The sequence below is a fragment of the Amblyomma maculatum genome, chromosome 11 (assembly GCF_055883805.1).
Source record: "Amblyomma maculatum isolate TAMU_Amacu chromosome 11, ASM5588380v1, whole genome shotgun sequence".
Lineage (NCBI taxonomy): Eukaryota > Metazoa > Arthropoda > Arachnida > Ixodida > Ixodidae > Amblyomma > Amblyomma maculatum.
In genome coordinates, this window is record NC_139354.1 from 116,001,377 (window position 1) to 116,019,205 (window position 17,829).

Below are 17,829 nucleotides of genomic sequence, written 5' to 3' on the forward strand. Positions count from 1 at the left end.
GAGCAGACGCCGTCAGCCAGCTCCACCAATGCGGTGACGCCTTATCTTCACGTGCACCCCGAAAGGCAATGGGATTGCAAATGCCACGTTTTCTTTTTTGCTATTTTTTATGCGACCAGTGGGCGAATGTAAACAGCAGAGGCGGCAATTTGAAGACGAAAGACGGCTGTTTCGAATGGTACCAAGATGGCTACATAGCTGCGCACAAAATGGGAGCTATGCCTCACGGAAAATGGTTGTTTTGGGGGCTGTTTTTGGCCCAAATTCAGGCGACATCGATTATATAGATTGGCATTGTGACTAAAATACCGATTCTAGAGATGAAAAACTTAGCAGATAGGTAGATAAAGAGCTACTGATTTCGCAAGTCGCATTTTCTAAAAAGTGATATTTTCGCGATTTTTTTGCTCCGAAAGACCCGTGTCCCCCCTTAAGTACTCACTGTGCATCAACAGCACAAGCACAAGATGGGATATAGGCGGAAACATAGACTATCAGTTAAGATTTTTATGAAATGGGGCACCCAATGGGAAGCAGAAACTTAGTGATAATTTCTGAAGGTACATCGATACGCAGGCAGGCACCGACTATCATCTGAATATGTTAATGCAGAAGCATTTCTTGGCTCATGAGTGGTGCAGATAGGATTTTCGGACAAGATTTGTGAACAGAGCGTATCCACAGGAACTGTCAATAAGGAAAAAAAAATTGGCCGTGGGCTCAGCTAGGTCAGGGTATATACATAGCGAAAGCATGTGTGCCTGGCGCTGGGCTGCCTACTCCGCTCCAGTCCAATCTAATCCCATCCAATCCATTGTGATCCAATCCACTCTAATCTAATCCAATCCAAACCAATCCTGTCTAATCAAATCCAGTCCGATCAAGTAAAGTTCATTCCAGTCAAATACAGTCCAGCCAATCCTGTCCAATCCTGTTCAATTCAATCTAAACCTGTCCAATCTAAACTAACCAAACCAAACCAATCCAAACCAGTAGTCTAGCTACGTTGTTGTTGCATTAAAGACGAGACATCTTCTGGTTGCTTCTTGATTGCCAGATGGCGGGGTGAGCACGTGGCGTCCGCCAGCTGCGGTGGTTGCTAGGCACCGGCTGTGTACCTCCTGCTGCATGAAACTCCTTGTTCGTGGCCAATGTAGCTTTCACTACAAAAAAAACAGCAAGAAACAGAAAAAATTGGCGCCACTGGATTTCGAATTCGCGCTAGAACGCACAGGTCATCTTTTCTTGTCTAGGTTCAAGAGCGCTGTGCTATACTGCCGTAGTCGATCCCACCTTGTGTAAAAGCGCAGCACACTCTTGCACTGTGCAGCGAACACAGTCGACTTCATGAAGTTCCATCTGCGCAACTGCTTCATTTAGCCTAGGCAGGTAAATACATCATACACATATGCCACCTGGCCGACTGCGGACAGGTCAATGGGAATTTTGGTTTATGGGGTTTAACGTCCAAAAGCGACTCAGGCTATGAAAGGCGGCATAGTGGAGGATACCAGGAATTTCACCCACCTATGGTTCATTAAGGTGCCCTGAAATGGCACAGCACACGGGTGCCTGGCTTTTCACCTCCATCGAAAAACGGCCGCCGCAGCCAAGATTCGGTCCCGCATCCTTGGGCACAGAACTCAAATGCCCTCTTCGCTGCACCACGACGGGACGTGGTCGTCGGAAGGAGCTGGAGCTGGCATTGTTTTATGCAGTGTGGGCCAAGACCAGCTGGGACGTCCCAGCCACCCAGCCACTCGGACGTTCATGGCACTCCGCATCCTTGTCAATGATGAGCTCAACGAGCTGCACTGGGCCCTGAGTCTGATGCGGCGGTGGCTGCGCCCGGGGGGACGCATGGCTGTCATCTCGTTCCACTCACTTGAAGACCGCATCGTCAAGAGGCACTTTCAGGTTATCTTTCCCTTTGTCTAATTAGGGCATCATAGTAGTGGCACTTTCAGTAGCATTGCACATCAGTGGCCGCTGTTACTGTTGCTATATCTGGGCTTTGAAAACGCTGGATACAATTTGTCAGCCATGAAACAGAGCAGCAGCAAATTCAGAGCTGCTCCATCACCTGGCAGTGTTCAGTATCATCATGGAAATTTTTGGCTCTGCTGTAGCTAGGTTGAGCTTATTTCAAGCGAATTTATCTCTCACTCACACTCCTCCCTAGGCACGTGAGTTGCACGGAAGCCCATTTCTTCAAGCTTGTTAGCGACTTGTGTATTCCTGCTGGCAGAATTGAAAATTATTTACATATTTGGCACGGTACGTCATCTTCGTGCATGATAATACACCAAGCGTTGCAAGGCGAGATTTCCTGCGGGACAGGAATAAGTATGAGGAGGAAGGCAACGGGCGTGGTGCGTCCACGTTTTTTTAGACAAGCTGTGACAAGGTGCACAATAGTCATTGCATACATTTGCTCTGGCACTGTCAGCAAGAGCTCTTCACCAGAGCGTAGCGGCATATGTGCAGATGTCACTGTACACTGCAAGTTGGCATCAAAATATTGCACCCAACTGCCGCTGAAATTTGCACTACAGCAAGTGTTTCCATCTACTTTGCAGTGAAGGCTGTTATTAGACTCTTGGCTGAAGGTGTAAAATGTCTTGAATCCAGCAATGCAAGCCCTGTCTAAAAGCCGTTGCCAAAGTCTGTTGCTCAGAGAAGACCTGAGGAATTTCGCAAAAGACTTTCAATGGCTAGCAGCTAAACTTGTATTGACTTCGTTAGTTAGCGGCTTCGGAAATCTTGAAAACAAATGTCTAACAGTGTTATACCCCAGTCACATGGGCAAGTTTAGTGACACTTTCACGAAGTGCACTTACTTAGGAAGAATGACACTTTCGGTGCTCGCAGTCACACGGCAAAATCTAGTGTCATTTTGAAATGACGGCAGTGCCCATGCGGATGCTGTAGCCCTACGTGCAAATTAATTAGTTTTCACGGAAATACCTTAAAATTCGATTGTATTGCAAGCACAATGACCCCAAGCTATTATTCAGTTTATTTGTGCATTTGAGTACATGGATTTGACTAAAAAAAAACATCGCGATGTCGCACGGGCATGTTACGTCTTCACAGCGTTTGCTTGCCGTTGTACACGTCGAAAAAAGTCCGGTTTCCGCAGCATCACGAAAGTAGGCGAGAAGTTCGCAGCGTTCACAGCACCGGATGCTACTAGCCTTAAGCTGTAGTACCGCCCGCGAGTGCCCGTGAACGGCAGAGTGCGCGGTGCAAGTAGCGCTTGGCCGTGCGCTCCTCCGTGGTCGTCGCTAGACCTATAGTTTGTTTCGCATCGATGTATCAGTGGGCGGCGCTTTCGTATGGCCAGCTTAATAGGATATATGGCTCACTCGTGGCACTGCCTTATTGTCAACCTTGCTGTCTGTTCATAATAAGAGTCAGTGCAATTCAAATTGACGACGACTTAGCGTATACGTGTACTGCAAGGGTGAGCTGCGCCGCGCCGCCGGCGACAATGGCTATGAAGTTGTGAGCAGAAATTTGCTTGTGTCGCAGCAATTACACCTACTAGCGACTCGGTATAGGTCAAAGATCCCCAAGAAGGATTAATTACTGACATTGCTTTACTCCAGGATTTACTATTTACGGGAAAAACAAATTCTCGCACACTTTTCTGATGCCGGTGATAGCGGGGTAGCGCCGTAAAGGTGCTGGCTTGACGCTGTCGGCTTGCGGGAGGAAAAGTGGTGGTGTCTCCGGCCGGCGCTTGAGCGAAATGCTGCCTGTCAAGTGACGACTTTCTAGAGATTGGGTTACGTATAACTCCAACTTCGTTGATGCAGCTTGAGATACCGCATATCATCGAAGTGCAGCAACAGACGAACGCCTTCGCCTTAGCGCAAGCACTGAGAGCGAGGGTAGCTATTAATGTGTACGCATCGTTTTCAGTTGGTGACAGCTTAAATCTTTTGCCTATTGATAGAAACGCTCATGAAATTACGATAAACATTTCAAAACATTGTAATTCTCAAAAAATGTATGAGTGATATGTCACTGCCCTGCTGTCGAGACTACACATTTGCCTGCCGGACAAAGTGTAGTGAGTTCGCCAAACTCACTTCACGCCAAGTGTGTTCGGCAGTAAGTGTCATTAAAGCATTAAAGTTCATCGTGTGACACGATGCGAATGACACTAAACGCGAGTGCACTCGTTGAAAGTGTCACTGAACTTGCTCGTCTGACCGGGGTATTAACTTTGTTATAACAACGTTCAACTGCATCGTGATTCAACTGTACCTGTATGAAGGTGAAACCCAAAGATGTTCACGTGCTTTGCGATGTTAGTGCACCTTAAAGGTTCTTATCTACTTTCAGTGGTGTAGTACTTTTTGCATTAAACCTTTTCCACCCTGTTTGGCAACCTAAGAAATCCAGAAAATGAATGCCTCTCCAGATTGGGCATTGAATTGCTTCACATTGCTCCTAAGTCAACTTTACTCTACTCCATCGTTTTGAAAATAGTGGGTTGTTTCTTTTCATAGCAGTGCTTTATGGAAAGTATTTCTCTTCAGTTCAAACTGCCTGTACTGTACTGATATTTGGAACGATGTGTAAAAATTTGTCATCATTTGATTTGCACCCAATATTTATGATTCACCCCACTGCGGTGGTGCAGTGGTTAGGGCGCGCGACTACTGTGCCCAGGGATACCGAATCTAATCCTGGCCACAGTGACTGCTTTTCGATGGAGGCGAAAGGCAAGGCGCCCTTGCGCTGTGCGATGTCAGTGTGCTGTAAAGAAACCTAGGCGGTCGAAATTTCTGGAGTCCTCCACTACCGCGTCTCTCATAGCCTCAATCACTTTGGGACGTTAAATCCAGTAAGCCGAACCAAATTTTTATGATTCCGAAAATTCCAAAACAAAAATTCAATGCTTGTCTAGTGTTTATGCTTGAGGCCAACCTCAGTGTTCCTTAGGAGATGATGCAGAGGTGAAAGGGGGCTGCTGCCCATTGCTGCTCCTGGGCAGTCCCGTAACCCTTACTGTCCTGTGCACAGGGCGTGGACGCCAATGATCCGGTGGTGCAGTCTATTTCCCAGCGGCACCGCAACGCATCTGTATGGCACAGCGAGGAGGAGATGGTGGTCGAGAGGAAGCGCCACTGGCAGCCCCTAGGGCAGCTGCAGCTGCCTTCTTTCGCCGAGGTGGAACGAAACCCTCGCAGTCGCTCAGCCAAGCTACGCGTTGCCCAAAGGTCGTCTCTCGATGCCTGAAAGGAGGGACCGCGCCCTCTAAGTAAGCAGTGTTTGACAAGTCGTCGCTTAGACTTCAGTGTTGTGTTGCAGTCGTCTGGTGCCGGATGAGGTGAAAAGTGATACTTTTGCAACAAACTGTCATCATGTTCCTCGTGGGATTCTTTGGCCCATTTTAGTCATTCAGAGTATACGTTTGCCCCTTTTCCTGCCAAATACGCGCAGTCATGAGCACTATGAGAGGGAACAAAGTCTGAGCATTGATTTCTTGATTACTCTATAATTATGTGCGACAAGCATAGCCTTTTTTTCAGTTTTTTAAACAGTTTTCCTCTGGATGCATTATATCCAAAAGTTGTCTTCATGTTTATTAGAGAAATAGTGAGAATAGCCTCAATTTTGTGCAAAAAGTTTGTTCCTGTCATATTGCTCATGACTGTACATGCAAGTGCAGCACGACTTTGCACAACTTTGCATGAGTAACTGTTTCTTGGAGGATGTGATAAGGGTGGTGTACCGATAATTCCAGTTACAGTGCCATTTGGGAACGATGCCACTGTTGGTCATCAGTGCAGGCTGTCGCGATGTATATGGTAGTATGGATGGCAAGTGGCATCTGAGCAGGCTGAAGACAGAAAATGGATGCAGTATCTCTGAAAAACTTACGAGTGTGGAATGAGTGACGGCTACATGGGCAGTCCGGTTTTCTGCATCTCTAAGAGCTCTTCCCAGACAACACTGAAATATCCTGAGGACATACTCAGGATGTTTTTTTAGGACAATCTTTATCCATGAGACATCCTCAAATGATCCTCAAAGGATATTCAAAAAGTACTTATGTCCGGCTTCAAGATATCCTCAGGAAAACCTCAAAAGGAATCAGTACATTCTTAGCAGCTTTAGCCTGTTCTGTTGCTTAAAACGAAAAATTCATAAAAATTTCCTTTCTGTAAACATATTTTTGACTGGTTGCTCTTCTGCCATCTTGAAGCACTTGCGGCCACCTCTAGAATTCCTCAGAGCTGCTGTGTTCAGCCATGCCTATAGAATATATAAAGGAAAAACAAGCAGCTGACTCAGGGGGTATAGTTTGGTTAAACGTGAGGGAATAATAGGCATATTTATTTATTCAAATACCTTAAGGACTCTCTTGTAGAGGGTACACTTAAATCTCGTTATAACGAATTCGAAAGGGCGCTGAATTTTTTCGTTATAAGCATTAGTTCGTTATAGCCACTAACTAATAATTATGCAATTAAATATTGCATACGAGGGTGCACTTACTGCAAGTAAGCCGTAGCTGAGGTATCAGCTTCCCGCTGCGGCCGAGTGGCTGCGTCCGCGGCAAGAGCTATTGTTCTTGCCTGTATCGCATACAGCAAGAACTAGAATCAAACACATAAGTACAGATTTTATTGCCTTTCATGTCGATGGCGCCAACCTTTCATGTCGACGGAGCAAAAAAATCCGTGATGCTTCGCTGCTGTGTCTTTCTTAAGGGGGGAAGAGGGTCTTAGATAAAGAATTGTTAATATTGCAGTTATGGTGATGAAAATTACTGTGCATATGCAGTTTTTTATGCTGATTTCAAATATGTACCTTTTATTTAGATTCAGCAAATTTTTCACTGTTTATGCAGTTTTTAAGTACATAATCTTTGAAATTTTGCCGGAATATTGGAAAGAAATCTGTTGCACATATGTCAGTATATATAATATCAATGGCTTCTGGAGAAGAAAATAAATCAATAAGACTAACTTTACCATTCTATGTCTTCTACATCAGAAGTTATGCATGTTTGAAGTTACAGTTCAAAAATGGACAAGATTAGAAATAGGATATGCGAATTTTTATATTATTTGCATTTATGTGAGGTGTAACTCTTTCATCTTATTGCAAACATCCAGCATTCAGCTACAAAACAAAAGAAGAATGAGCAAAATCGCTTGCATAGAACCAGAGAAAAGTTCACGGCAATGGTATGAAGCGGCAGAAAAACTTGAACTAAGAAAATGGTGAAAAACTAAATGCAATGCTTTTACCACTTTTCTGGCTGATAAAAACGTATTTATTCTGAATTAATCAGCTCAGTAAGATCCAGGAGCATAATCTGGGTCGTCCTTTCCTTGCTGCCGTCGTTTTGCAGCATGCTGAAAATCAGCCGAGGCTGCATGTTTGCGCTCTGAGGCTGCAATACGGAGCGTGTCCTTCTCCTTTGCCCTCTGGATACTCTTGCTGTTTTGTGTAACTTGCAGCTCTTGAAGGATACGCCCTGAAGCCTCTCTTATTCCAGAATTGAAGCGTATGACCGCCTCAGCTACTGCTGTTTCTACAGCAATAAGAGATGCATGCTTCTCCTTCGGCATAAGGGACCATATCACCGAGTGCAAAGCTTCATTCGCATTTTGAGTCTTGCCCCTGTGGCACCGGCTCAATAGTGCCTTGTCGCTTAGGCGCTCATACACAGGTAGAAGTGCCCTACTCACATGGTCTGGGAGATTATAGCGGTGTTTGGGCAGAGGTTTCCCTCTTGCAACTGCAGCATTATGTGTGCACCAAGAGTTGATGCCAGTTGGGCATAGGCTGTGGTTTGGCTGTTCCTGTGGGGATGTGACATGGTAATAAGTCGCCTTGACAGCCTTATGCATGGCATCAATGTCACCAACATTAGACTTTAAAGCCCAGCTATAATAATCACTGAGCTTTGCAATCATGTCTGCTGTTAATTTTCCTCTCCCGCCAAGACTTCTGCCTTCTGTCGTCCGCTTCTGCACAAGACTGCGAAGTGCAGTACCCATCCGCTTCTTTACATGATTAATGCAGTCCTCCTTTTCCACGGGCATAAAGCCATATACTTGTGCTTCCTGAATGGCACGGAAGGACCTGCTATCCCCGTCACACAACATTGTTGTGTAGCGCAGGTTGTGCCGTGAAAGTGATCGCTGGAAGAGTGTGACAGCAGCCTCCACTTCCATCTGGCCAGATTTGCTGTCAGTATTTTTCTGGCAGACATGCCCCTTTTTCCAGACGGCGTAGCTGGGGTCATCTTCTGAGGGAGCACGCTTGCAGCCAGCACAGAAATTTGAGAGGACTATGAAATCTAGCACATACCCTGAGACCAGTTCAATAACAGTTCCCACACTAATATGGGACAAGTGCCCTCTCGTCATCCAGCTTCCATCGAAACATACTGCTATGTTCCCCGGATTTCCAAAGGAGAGTTCTTTGTAGAGGTCCTTTATCACTGTGGCACATTTTGAAAGCACAGTGTCAGCTGCTTTCATCGCTGCAGGGTTTATTTTAGCCTTCAAATGGTTTTGATATGTCTTGTGGTGCAGGCCCCCTGTGAGAGATTCCCATTGTAGAAAAAATATCATTTAATGCTGCATGGCCATTTCCTGTACTCTGTACAGCGCGAGCAGCAAGAATGTTGATTTCAAAAGGGTTGCATTTCGCCATTCCTGCAACACGGCGAGAGCTCCATTCATTTCCTATGGAACCACAGACATCGCAGTCGAGGCGCAATTTGACCGCGGCGCCATATTCCCGGTCATCCCTGGCGATGGAGATGGAACCCTCGCATCCTCGGCACGCAGCGCTTTCAAGCAAACGGTTGATCACTGTCAAGTCAACGATCGTGTACGTCGCTGCGGACGCCGACGGGCTGGCGTCGTTGCACGCGGGTACAAGTTCCTGCAGCATACGCTGTCTCGCGGAGATCGCCGACAAACCTGCAACTCTTTCGTCGGCCTGTTGCTGCAGTCGCTGCTGATCGGAAGTTATCAGGAATGTGGTATCAATCCTTATTCGGTGCTGCTGTGCGCCAGCATCTGCAGCTTCTGATGTCGCCGCCTTGCTGATCGGTATCGCCGCCGCAATCGCCGTTATCGGCGTCGCCGCCGCTGCCGCGTCGCTCGTTGCGGCTGCTGCCGATCGCCGGAACGCATCAGTTAGCCTTCTTGCACCTTTCTTGCGTTTTTTGCCAAATTTATGCGCACTGTGAAATTTCTGACGCCGCGACCGTGGGTTAGGCATGGCTGGCTTTTTCAAAATGGCGCCGTGTCGAAACGGTGCGAGCCAATGGGACGCGCTAGTTTTGCCACGTGACGGCCGATGGCCAATAGCACAGTCGCATACCGCTTTTGTTTGTGGCGTTTTTCTTCATTTTCAAAGCCTCGTCGAGAGTTTCCTCTTGGCAGGAAAAAAAGCGGAAGGGCTGCCGTTTCAAACGAGACCAAGATGGCGGCGGTACGGCGGGTAGTTTCGATACGCGGAGCCACGCAAAATCGCCGTTTTTGATGGTTTTGCCTGAGGAATCTCATCGAGATCGAATCTTTAGTTTGATTTTTCTCGAAAACTATGCGGTATTTTGCCTTCAAACTTCGCCAGCAGATGGAAATGAACCTCATAAATATATATATGACAAAATAAAAAAAACTATTTTTTTTCAATTTTGCGCCGTAAAGACCCGCTTCCCCCCTTAACCGAAGCACGGCCTTCTCGGCAGCAGCAGCTATTTGGAGCCCATCTTCTCCGTTTTCGTGGCCGCCGAAGAAGCGGCGCAGCAGGTCCACTGCTTCCAGCGCCTGGGACGATGTCGGTACATCACAAGCAGAGGGTGGAGTGTCGTTATCCCGAGCGACACCTTCATCGTCGCTTCCTTCGGGCTCCAGGGCAGAAGGCACAAAGTCGTCGTCAGGCGGCTGCTCCGTTGCCACAACGTCGGCGTCCACGCCCACGTAGTCGCAGAAGGTTTCGCCTTCACACACGACGCCAGCGTCATTGAGCTCCTTCCATAACGCTACAGCTTCGTCTGATGCGGCGGCAGCAGTGGCAGCAGCCGCAGTACCACTGGGTGCGGCTATTTCGTCTGCTGAGTCGTCGCTGTCGTGGTTACTTCCGTTGGCAGCAAATGATGCTCGTCGAAAGCAGTTGGCGATGGTGCTGGCTGTCACATCCATCCATGCTGCGTGAAGCATCTCTATAGCCATATACAAATCGACCTTCGTGTCGCGGCTCAACTTCATGTTGATCAAAAGTCGGTCTATAACCCGCTTCCCGTACCCAGCCTTAAATGACATTATGACACCTTGGTCAAGGGGCTGTATAACTGCCGTGCAGTTCGGGGGCAAGAACCGAAGTTCAATGTTTTTTAGCCCCACAGTTGTGTGGTGAACAGCGCAGTTGTCCAAGAAAAGGCATATCTTGCGATTCTCCTTCTCCAACTTCGCGTGCCAGTCACGTAGCCAACCAGCAAAAATTTCCCTGGTCATCCAGGCCTTCCTGTTTGAATGGTACTGCGGCTGAAGTCGCCTCTTTCCTTTAAAGCATCGTGGCGACGCACTTTTTCCTATTACCAAAGGTGGCAATTTCTCGGAACCGTCCATATTCGCACAAAGAAGCACAGTGATGCGGACCTTACTATGTTTCCCGCCGCGACAAAGCTCGCCTTTTAAGGACAGGGTCTTCTGGGGCAACATTTGATAAAACAGAGCAGTCTCGTCAGCGTTGAACACATCCTTCTCTTCATATTTCTCAAGGAGAGGACCAACGTTGGCTTTCACCCACGCCGTTGCAGATTCTGTGTCGACGGCCTGGGACTCGCCAGTTATGACCCTGCCAACGATATCGCGGTGCTCCTTAAAACGCTGCAGCCAGCCATCGCTTGCAACAAAACTGTCATGACCCATGATGCAAGCAAAGTCTCTCGCTTTTCTTTGCAGCAATGCCCCACTCACGGGCAAATTAGAAGCCCTTGCGTTTAAGAACCACTTGAAAAGCGCCTCTTCCACGGCCTCAAAGGCGGGAAGCCGCAGCTTCTTGCGGCTACCTTTCACTCCACGTGCAAAAGCGCCAGCGACGGCTTCTTTCTTGCTGAGGATGGTAGAAAGGGTGCTCGGCGCGATGCCGAACTCACAGGCCACTTGATATTTCTTGCCTGACGCAACAGCCTTAATTATTGCTGCCTTCTGCTCCAGGTCGATGACTTTTCGTGTTCGCTTCAAGTTGCTGTTGCCGGCGCCGCCGTTAATTTTTCTGTCACGAAACTGGTGACTTGGCCAACTCGGCGAAGAAAGTGAACCGACTGCCCTACGCTGTGGTTAAACCTAGCTGACCTAGCCCTACAGATCGTGAACAGGCGTACTGTGTACGGAACAAAGCGAGTTATGGCATGCGGAACGGAACGGAACGGACTGAGAGGCTTGGCTACTTGGCCAGCCTGGCCTGGCTCGTAGCGTTGCCGGATGGTTAAATTTCACACAGCGTAGAACTCGGAAAACACCACACGGAAAACATCGCTGCCAGCTGCCAAACTGGCTGCATTGGCGGTACAGCATAAATTCAATTCAATTTAATTAGTTCACTTTTACTTTTAACATTTTACAATGTTGACAAAAGCTGTAGGGACAGCTTGACGGGGCCTGGAAGCCGTGGCAGGCAACAGTGACAGCAGTACAAAAAAAATCGATAGAAAATATTTGTTGCTATTTGGAAAAAAAAAACAGTGGTATTTTACCACAAATTTACAAAACAAACAAATGAAGTGAAAATGTAAGTGATATTAAGGTGTTATACAAAGACTAGGGTTTACATGCACACAATATTATAACAAAACCGATAATTGCAACACGAGGGACGCAAAACTCAAATTACTATGTTTATTACACGCGATACCATTTTACACTGCAAACAGAAAACACAGGTCAGTCTATAAACATTGAATGTAAAACTTTGCGTGTTAGTACAGCGTTACTAAAAGTGGATAAATTGAACTTATTTAGTAACAGTGGCACTGTATAGCGTGATGACTGCAGAAGGTAATTTGTTCGGGGGTGTGGAATGGTCCATTTTTCAGGGGCACGTGTTTTAGAAATAGTGCAGCGTAATGTTGCACCCGAGAGCGCAATCAGAAATTCTTTATACTTTTCATTAGCGACATGGAGGTGGTGGTGGTAAAGTAACAAGCATCACCGCCTGGCAATCTCTAGCTCGTCTGCTGCACGCAGCACCCCCTGCAAGCTGCATCCAAACCTATTTCACATGGGATGCTGCAGATGGGGGCCATTCGGGACGATAGAAACACCTTTCTAGCTTTTATAGACACATTAAGAAAACATGGAAAAGTGCCCTTCTAGCCAGAAGTTGAGCCAAGTTGATTAATTAATGTCTATGGCAATGCTGCGTTTGGGTATCGCTATTGTGCTGCGCTCTCCTTAGTTTTGTTTTCGAGCCTCGGTAGCTGCCTGAAATTGTCCAAATTGTCCGATGTGTGGCCAAATCTGTCTGAATTAACGAGTTTCGTCCCATAGACTTCTATACATAATTGTGGGGACCAGGCGTGAAGGTCAAACTATCCGATTTTCCGAATTAACGGGAGTCAAATTAACGAGCTTTCACTCTATACCTTGATGAGCCGCAGTAAGCATAAGAACGCCTGTTACCTCGATTTTCGATAAGTTCTTGTGGATGCCTGCAGTAGGGTGCCTGCCATTGAGAACATCGAGCAGTTCGTTCACCTGCATTGTGAATTTTTCTGTTCCTTCACTGTGCTCAAAGCCTGGTTTATACTGGTCCCTGTAAAACTTGAGCCCAGTGGCGACGCTCCTGCTGAGTAACTGGAAAGTCATATATTTGCATTTGTAAACCTTTTAACACAACAAAAAAAGAACAAAAGCACCGCATTGGTAAGGTACCTACGTTGCCAGTCTAACATTCATTTTCTTCACCTTGCTTGGCTTGATGTGAGAGGATGTGAGTTTTGGGACGACCTCGAGGTGGTTATTCTTTTCAGCATCGTACAGGCGCTCATAGTGTTTAAAATTGTTGCAGTTAGTGCCAAAGTGCTAAAGAAACTGACAAAAAAAAGACACGTTTCACACAACAGGCTTCTTTCAAAATTAATCAGGCAAAAGTTGTACAATAATGTTTCAATTACCTTCACATATGAGTGCGTCAGGAGATGGTTCCTGATGCCCTTAATAATGTGCAGTAAATCGCACAAGAAATGAAGGAAACATTCATCTTCAAAGGTAGGAGGTGGAATCTTGTTCGCAGGCTGTTGTGACTTCCCTGGTATTCCAAGATGTGTCCGAAATGATCAGTTATTACCCGCACTGTCACTGACAACAGCCAGAACTGAGGCACTGTGATGCTCACGCTGCAGCACTGATTCTGCAACAATCTTGGCCAACGCAATGCCAGGAGGTGCACCTCTAGTGGTGAAACTTGGCTGAACTCACTTGTGAAATAGAGGGGTTAACAGATGTACAAGAGCATAATCCCAGCCAAAATAGCCTTATTTTGCACTCTCCTGCATTTTCAGACTACAAACCCATCAAATTCATATGTTGACTTATTGAAGTCGACTCCCTCTCTCAGTTTGATTTCATCAAACTGTGCCATACTTTTCAGCATCACGCTTTCTTCCAAAGAATGCCTCGAGCGCTTGCAGGACTACATGGTGGGAACTGTACTTAGGTGGTGCACCTTAAAGTACCTGTTTAAGTCACCTGCAAGTCTGTAGGAGAAGGAATTTCATCTTCCGTATCACAGCAAATTACCTTTGCGGGCTCTTCTTGGACATGATATGCGTCACGGCCTAGTTGTAGGTGTATATTCCGAAGCTCTGTACGCCTTGGAGGCAGGGATGGAACCTGTTGGTCACAGCTCAGTGGACTGCGATCGCTTCCAATTCTCTCGATGACGTGTCTATGCATAGTAGCTGTTATTTTGTGTCTATGCGAGTCGGGCACTTCTTATTTGCATATTCCACGATGCGTATTTCGTCACCGTGTTGCTGCGTACCCACACGGCATTTGATGTCCGACGGACGACCGTCGGTACGCCCGCTTCGGACGTTCGGACCTCCGTCGGTCGTCCGGTTTTTGTCCCGAAGTCACCGCTCGGACGTCCTACGGACCATCCGATGCAAGACCGCAGAACATGTACAGTTAATCCAGCGGACAAACGGACTATTCTTGGACGTTTCATAGTAGCATGCATACTTAGCAAATCCGCGTGGTTTTTACATGCATTTGTTTATAAAATAGTGGCAGGCCACTATTTTTATTAAAAGAACTAGTCGTAAGTGAAATGAAGGTTTTATTTCACGATATGTACATACATCAAGAAGAACGTGCTTAGTCAGATGTGCTCTTGCGGGTTGAGCTGACCGTTCCGATGAATGCCTCGGCCACGATTTCGCGACAGCCTCAGAGGTGCCCCTTGAGTCCAAGTGTAGGCTCCTCACTGCAGCTAGAAAAAATGCAGTTCAAAATACCACAATGAGAACTCGAAATTGTTTGGTCGCGCAAAACATTTGCACAGCGAATGACAATCATGGGATGAGATTACTATTACTACTATCTAAAAATATAAAAGCAGTGCCTCTGGGAGCAAACAGTAGGAACGTATGCGATTTTAACCAGAGCTGCGTTCTAACTGTTGCAACTTGTAACGCTGAACGCGAATTGTAACATCTTTCTATCGGTTAATCCGCTCGCTTATACGGCTGTTATTTGCCAGATAGTACATAACTGTATCGTTTTTAATATTAGTTTCGGCAATTTACTTGCCTGATACGATTAGAATCAAGCTGAAACATATGTCTGCAGCATCGGCGGTCGGCCACCCAGACAACGAGGCTTGGCTGCTTATGGGTCGCCGCGGCAACGATTCTGCAGAAGGATTTCGAATGATTTGTGGTCGAATCAAGCAAGTACATAATCTAAACTGGTATTAATAAAGACAGACGGTTGTATGCTATACGTGTGTCGAATTTCAGCGTGAATAAGCGAGCGGTTTAACCGACAGAAGCATTTTGCGGTCCGTGTTGACCGTTGGAACACTCGTACCAAATGAACCACTCCCAAAACCAAAATTTGCGCTGTTAATTACTAGACAGATTGAAGAGCACTTAATAACCCTGATGGGTGCATTAAAAGATGTTTACTTACCACGACACGGCTAGATGCACCGGATTGTGACTCGCACGCCGACGAGCGAAGCTACGGTGAGAACACGGCCATTCGTGCTGAGCAGATAGCGGCTATGGCTGGCGTAGGCTTAAGCTGGCTTAGCCGAGACTTTGGCCGAGCCGCCAGTAACGCATATTTGGCATGTTACCCCATTATGCCAAAATAAAACTTCCAGTTAAAATTTAAATGTGCCACAATAAATATTATGCAGCATTTTGTAATAAAACAATTTTTTAACGGCAGTTTATTATTATTATTATTTGTACACTTCCAGTCAAGACAAGCCGAAGCTGCTGAAGCCATCTATGATATGCAAACAAACGTGGCGAATAAAAGGTGGATAATATGTAGTGCGTTCGAAGCGCTGGCTCAATGCATGTGCGATTGAAGTTAATGAACTGAAGACGTTTCTTTGCGGTTAGGGATATCATAAATGCAGCAATTAGGATCACAGCGCTGTGAGCGCGTCCAAGGAGCGGTGCGAAAAGGCCAGTGCACTGCTGAACACCGCATAACTGCCCTGACAGCTTCTTAAATGGATAGCTTTTCGCGAGAAAACGCGACATTGATAACTTTATATAAATTGCAATGACTGGCTGGGATTATTGCTTTTTTTTACAGGTACATTGATGTTATAATGAGTGCGCTCAGGTCGGAATTCCCTTGGTAGCCCATTCCACTAATGAGTGCCCACCAGTGTCCACACATGAACTGATGTGCGCGGGTTCTGTTGAGGTCTGTATCGAGGGACTATTTTTCTGAAATAATTGAATGTTGATCCGAGAAAGATGATCCCTCGTAAATCCTACGGACACCCCAAAACGGATGTCCGTTTTTGGCTGTGTTTCGTTCCTACCGGTTTATGTCCCAATTCGGATTATCCGTTTTCGGATGTGTTTCGTTCTTCCAGCGGTCGTCCCGCTCCGGCTCCGGACGTGCGGACTTTAACCGGACGTCCGACGGACATAATTGGCCGTGTGGGTAAGGACAGCTCTAAAAGCAGTGTATGAGGCATTGACGTGAGCTTGCGTTGGAAGTGCCGGGCTGTAGTTGGCTAATACAGTTGAACCTGGATATAATGAAGTTGACAAAAGTTCGCAATTTTCGTTACATGCATGTTTTGTATGAAGGCTCGCACGAATGATGCAGAAACGAAACCGAAAGGCTTCAGATATCAGTGAAGGTGAACTCACCCTACAGGCATTTATTTTACAGTAAAAAACTGCACAATCTCTGCTTGTTTCCGCACGAGCGAAGGCACAACACGGCGCTTCAATGAAGCTAAATCATGTAATGCTTCTTCGTCGTCACGCGAGCCAACGAAACAGCGCAATACGTCGATTGCGTTCATCACTTCCTTCACGGTGGGCACGTCACACGGATCTGGCTCACAGGAACCACCATCACAGACATCGGGATTTTGCACGCTTTAGACAAGTGCCTATACGCCATGCGCAGCGCCTATAGGGGCGCCACTGAACGCCTAGCGGCGGTCGTTGGAAGCGCAGGCGGGCCTCGTCCGGCAAGCATGGCTGAGGTGCGTGCGTGCGACCTGCCATTTGTGCGCGTCCCGGACGGTTATTTCTGCGGTGACAGCGTGCGCAAGGGGATCGCACTATATAATAGTGGGCATGTGTCCGACGTCACGGCTGCCTGGGATGACATCGTCTCCATATGCGCCAAGTGCCTGCCGCAAACAAGTGTAAACAAGCTTGCATACGAAGTGGAGCTCATTGTGAGTATGCCGATTTCATCACAACGCCACGCTAATGCTTTCCTACGTTGACCCATGAACCAGTGGTCCCTCTTTGCTTAATGATGCATGCTCACTTCGCATACGTGCAATGTATTGCACAGTACAGTAGGTTGAGGGAGCGCCGCCGCACATGCGAATGGTTCGTACCGGTGAGGCTGCGTTAAAAAAGCCAGTGAGCTAGCAAAGCAACATCGTGAGCAAGAGATAAATAGCACATATTGAACTCCGGTAGTAAGCATTGAACATTTTTATGCTTGCGCTTTACTATCGCCTGTACAGCGTGGATTTCACCTATTTCATTGTTAAAAAGGCAAAGCGCGTCGACGATTTCATGACAGAATGGGAGTGAGATATCAGTAGAGGCGATAGCTGAAAATCTGCCTCATCGATTAGCTATCGGAGCATATTGCTTTAATATTTCATATTTATTTTATTATTATCACCACCTCCATTTTCATTCGTATCGCCCTTGCGCCGAAATGCATATTTCAGCGGATTTTATTATCAGCTTTAGTACCTTTAGCCTGAATAGCAAGCGCAGCGATGTCTTATTGTTTAAGTAGTCTTACCAGATTACTGGAACATTGGCTCTAGCGTTCAAATTAATTGCATGACAAGTTCGAAGTGCATAATTCGCAAATATCGGTTCAATAACCCGCGCAGCGGCTGAGCGGTTTGAGAACTCCGGCTCCTGAGCCGCAGTTGCCGGAAGGAACCCGGCCGGTGCGGCCGGATTTCGGTGAAGGCGAAACGCAAAAAGATATTTATGTGCTGTGCGATGTCGGTGCACGTCAAGGATCCGCAGCTGGTCGAAATTATTCCGCAGTCTTTAACTGGGACAATCTCCTTTAATCAAAAACTGTT

General features: G+C 46.7%; 1 protein-coding gene across 4 annotated transcripts in view; it reads left to right on the plus strand.

Annotated features, from left to right (window-relative positions):
- Positions 1-17,829, plus strand: part of LOC146174789 (putative methyltransferase-like protein 15 homolog) — a 148,974-nt gene that overhangs the window by 49,995 nt on the left and 81,150 nt on the right. For 3 of the 4 annotated variants that reach the window (XR_014701965.1, XM_084583955.1, XM_084583956.1), the window contains exons 7-8: positions 1,719-1,917; positions 5,038-5,275. Coding sequence is in view for 3 of the 4 variants with exons in the window: in XM_084583955.1 (XP_084440081.1) it covers positions 1,719-1,917; positions 5,038-5,253 (415 nt within the window). In the remaining variant the exon portion in view is untranslated. Of the gene's footprint in view, positions 1-1,718; positions 1,918-5,037; positions 9,272-17,829 lie in introns of those variants that run through there. The other variant, XM_084583954.1, reaches the window with a different exon arrangement.